The 4,389-nt window shown below is 47.1% G+C and overlaps 1 protein-coding gene across 1 annotated transcript in view; it reads left to right on the top strand.

Moving 5' to 3' along the window:
• Nucleotides 1-2,342, top strand: part of LOC119316693 (probable protein phosphatase 2C 12) — a 3,645-nt gene extending 1,303 nt beyond the window's left edge. Inside the window, exons 2-4 of the mRNA XM_037591052.1 lie at nucleotides 950-1,303; nucleotides 1,422-1,539; nucleotides 1,650-2,342. Coding sequence (XP_037446949.1) covers nucleotides 950-1,303; nucleotides 1,422-1,539; nucleotides 1,650-2,083 — 906 coding nt within the window. The 3' untranslated portion in view covers nucleotides 2,084-2,342. The remainder of the gene's footprint in view (nucleotides 1-949; nucleotides 1,304-1,421; nucleotides 1,540-1,649) is intronic.
• Nucleotides 2,343-4,389: the final 2,047 nt, after the last annotated feature.

Consider the following 4,389-nt stretch of genomic DNA (forward strand, 5'->3'; position numbering starts at 1 on the left):
CTTTTAGCTATTTATTAGTAGGTGTTTAAACGTTTCCAGGAACTAGTAGGTTCACTCGACAAATTGTGGAACCTTTTTCATTTGTACTAATTCTTGTTAGAGAGATGGTGAAGGAAACTCATAATGTCAGGAGTAGTTTCCTTGTGCAAACCATTGCCCTTCTACCAAAAGGGTGAAATCATTCAGATTAAAGCAGTTACAGGGGCTGTTTGGTTTGAGACTAAGTTTGTTTAAGGTTGTCACACCTAAGGTTAGACAAATTTGACCAACTTGGATGGATGTTTGGTTCAAGCCACACTTTAGAGAAGCCACACTAGGGTCTCACATCACATATACTCAAAAAGTGTGGCAAGATTTTCTTAAGTTTGTGGCTCTCATTTTAAAAAACTAACCTTAGACAAATATGACAACATTGCATGGCAAAGTATGGCATGGCTAGGCCTACAATCAAACAGCCCAACAGTATTTTTCCCGCACCGCAATCATTGCACCATGTGACGTGATCTACATCGAAAAGTGGGACACCATGTGCTCCTGTGTTTCCAAAGATTCCAAACTGTTCCCAAACACTGCTTTTACCGAACACCACTAACCTCACCTACTATTCGAGTTTTTAATTACTTCCTCCTTCCATCTATATAGGCTTAATGCGTTTTTTAAGGCTAACTTTGACCAAATGCTAGAGCAACAATATGTGACATGCAACTTACACAAAGCATATCGTCAAATTCGTATATGAAAGAAGATTTCAATGATATAACTTTCATATTATGTATGTCATGTACTATTAATCTTGTCAATAGTCAAAGACCGTCTTAAAAAACGCATTAGGCCTTATATAGATGAAAGGGGAAGTAGTACCTACCGAATACTATAGTACAGTAGTATATTCAGAATCTCAAAATCAACTGTGCAATTTTGTCATGAATTTTGTGTTGTTTTTCACCAGGGATTCGGCATGGGGGACGGCGTGTTCTGCGGCGTGTTCGACGGCCACGGCAGGTGCGGCCACTTGGTGAGCAAGCTGGTGAGGGACTACCTCCCCTTCATGGTCCTGAGCCACCGGAACGCGCTGCTCCTGGCGGACGCGGACGCGGACGCCGACGACCCCGTGTTCAGCGACGCCTCGCCGTCGTCCTCCGCGGACAGCAGCGGCAACTCGTCGCCGCACCCGTCGCAGATGCTGGGGGAGTGGAGGGAGGCCTGCACCAATGCGTTCAAGGCCATGGACAACGAGCTCAAGCTGCAGGCCAACATGGACTGCAACTTCAGCGGCACCACGGCAGTGTGTGCCATCAAGCAGGTAACTAGTCAATTGATCGAGTATTACACAACACAAAGAGAAAATGTTGCACGTCGATGGGGCACATCATCTTACAAAAAAAAAAAAGAAATCTGTGTTTGAATTTGATGGGTAACAGGGCAAGGATCTGATCATTGCCAACCTCGGAGACTCGAGGGCGGTTCTTGCGACCATGTCTGGGGCCGGCTACCTCAAGGCCGTACAGCTCACCACCGACCAGAAGCCCGGCCTGCCTGGTGAGACCTCCGGCCACTGCATTCTATTCTTTCATGGGCCATTCCGCCATTGCATTGCGGTAATGTAGTAATTAATTAAGCTTCACCTTGATGTGATCACGTACCTACAGAGGAGGCGGAGAGGATCAAGAGGTGCGAGGGGCGCGTGTTCGCGCTGAGGGAGGAGCCGGGCGTGATGCGGGTGTGGCTGCCCGGCGAGAACCTCCCGGGGCTGGCCATGGCGCGCGCGCTGGGGGACTCGAGGCTGAAGCACCACGGGGTCATCTCGACGCCGCAGGTGACGGGGCACCGGATAGGCGACGCGGACCTGTTCATCATCCTGGCCACGGACGGGGTGTGGGACGTGCTGAGCAACGAGGAGGTGGTGTCCATCGTGTGCGCCACGCCGCGGAAGCAGCACGCGTCCAAGGCCGTGGTGGAGGCGGCGGTGCAGAGGTGGAAGACCAAGTACCCGTCCTCACGGGTGGACGACTGCTCCGCGGTCTGCCTCTTCCTGCACGACCACGGCGCGTCGGCGCCGCAGCGGCCAGGAAGCTCTAGCTAGCCGGCGCTCGGGGAGAAGGAGAGGGGTCAAAGATAAGATACTCTCAGGCTCCGGCAATAGGCCGGCCGTTCAGCTCCATTTTGTACATGGTTTTCCTTCTTTTTTTGCCGGGGTTTTGCTTTTCTTTTTTTGCAAATGTGATGCAAATACTTTTCTAGGTTTGTGTAAGTGTAACATAGTTTCGGCTCAAGAAAAATACTGCCCGCGGACTCCCTGCGGATCCTCGGGCGGACGGCTATCAAGGATGTTGTGCGTCTCCCATCACACTCACACACCAGATAAGAAATCCAGCCAAATCATCGGAAGTACGCTCCGAGGTGCAAATGCACCTGGATGAACACTAAATTTGGAAAAATTGCAAAAAATTCCAAACTTTGTTGCACACGAACATTCTCGAGTGTCCTCCCCCGTACAAATTTTAGTGAAGAAATCACGTTTGCGATGCTTTGCATAGAAAAGACAAAACAGACAGCTCGAACTGCTTTAAACATGAGCCTTTCCAGAGTATTGATATATTTTTGTTGGTACATTGAATGTTATTTCCCCACGAAATTTTGCACGAGAATAAAACATTCAAACATGTGTTGTAAAAAAAATCAGTTTTTTTTTTATATTTTTACTATATTTTATTTGCACCTGCAGGTCCTTGCTAATTAACTTCTCAGGTTTCTGCTTTTTGTTTCATATAAATTGTAAAGGCGGTTCAGAAAACACCAGAATTGATAAAAATTACATCCAAGTCTCTTGACCTCCTAGCGATGATTACAATCACTAGAGCGAGCCGAAGGCATCTGTCGTCATCAACCCTTCCTCATCGAAATCGGGCAAACCTTGTTGTAGTAAACAATCGAAAAATTATTATGCTAAGGCCGAACAAGACCAGCTCACCAAAACATCAACCGCCGCCGATGCAAAGAAGTGTAGATCAAAAGGATCCAACTTATAGACACACGATGACACAAGTGAAGACCGGATTCAAGTGGATCCACCATAGACAAACACCAAACGAATTTCGTGTGATCCGTCATATATACAACTCCCACTATGCTAGACGCGCTACAACTTTGTAGTCGCCTCGCCTTCCTAAACAGGACCCAAAACCTAACCAAATTCAAAAAAACTCTTAAAAATATAGTCCTCCCACCGGTCAAGGATGGATCCACGTGCATCCATGGCCCTAAGGCTACAGGAAATGAGGCACGGGGGCAGCGCCGATGAAGTCAAGGAGGCGGCGCCGACAGGAGGCAAGGAAACCATATCGCATGTGCTCCCGAGAGTCACAAACGACGAGGTACGGGAAGACAATTTCTCAAGTTTAATCCTCCAACTCTCTTCTTTATTTTCACATTCACATGCCCTAAATTCACGAAGCACGCATAAGGGACTCATTGAAAAAAATAGGATTTTTTAGGATTTGGGACTACTCCACTCCATCAAATCCACTTTGAAAGAGTTTCACTTGGGAGTTACAGCTTTACCAAATGCTTCCTCTGTTCACAAATATAAGATGTTTTAACTATTTTCGGAATCGAATGTATATTGACATGTTATAGTGTGTTTGTTCACTCACTTCAGTCTGCATGTAGTCTATACAAAATATCCAAAACAATATTTGTGAACGGAGGGAGTGGCAGTTTATCATGTTTGGCTTACAGCTAGCTCCAGTTTCAAGATTGAAATTTTTGGCGGGAAGGGTCTATTTGACTGGGTAACCTGGGGATATAAAATAAAGGGTTATCCACTTACTGGTGGTAGTGGTGGGTAATATTTCCCCAACTCCACGAGGATTCGTTGAACTAAGAGTTTTTGGAGCACCTCATGAAGAGCTTCACGAAAAACAAAGAGTTGTACATTAGATTTTTTTTTCTGAGTGGGACTGTTGGGAAACGTTGCATGTAAAACAAAAATCCTAGGGCAACCCCAAGGGGGGCGGCGGCCACCCTTGGCCCCTGCCCTAGCCACGCCCCTCCTTCCTTTTTGGGCGCACAGGGGGAAGGCAGGAGGGGGTGGCGCCCCCTCCCCCCCCTTGCCTTTCTCCCATGAGGAGGGGAAGGCAGGAGGGGCTAGATGTCGGTTCTATATCCGGCATATCTCGTAGTAGGGGTCCTAAGCTAGACGTCTTGGAACATGGTAATATGAACATTGATTTTACCTAGGTTCAGGCCCTCTTGATGGAGGTAAAACCCTACATCCTGCTTTTGATTGTATTGATATGGGTGTAGTACAGGGTACATGTATCTACCACGAGATTGTTCTAATGAATATTAGATGTTCTATTGACTAGCCTGGCCACGGTTTATATAACA

The sequence above is a fragment of the Triticum dicoccoides genome, chromosome 6A, assembly GCF_002162155.2.
Source record: "Triticum dicoccoides isolate Atlit2015 ecotype Zavitan chromosome 6A, WEW_v2.0, whole genome shotgun sequence".
Lineage (NCBI taxonomy): Eukaryota > Viridiplantae > Streptophyta > Magnoliopsida > Poales > Poaceae > Triticum > Triticum dicoccoides.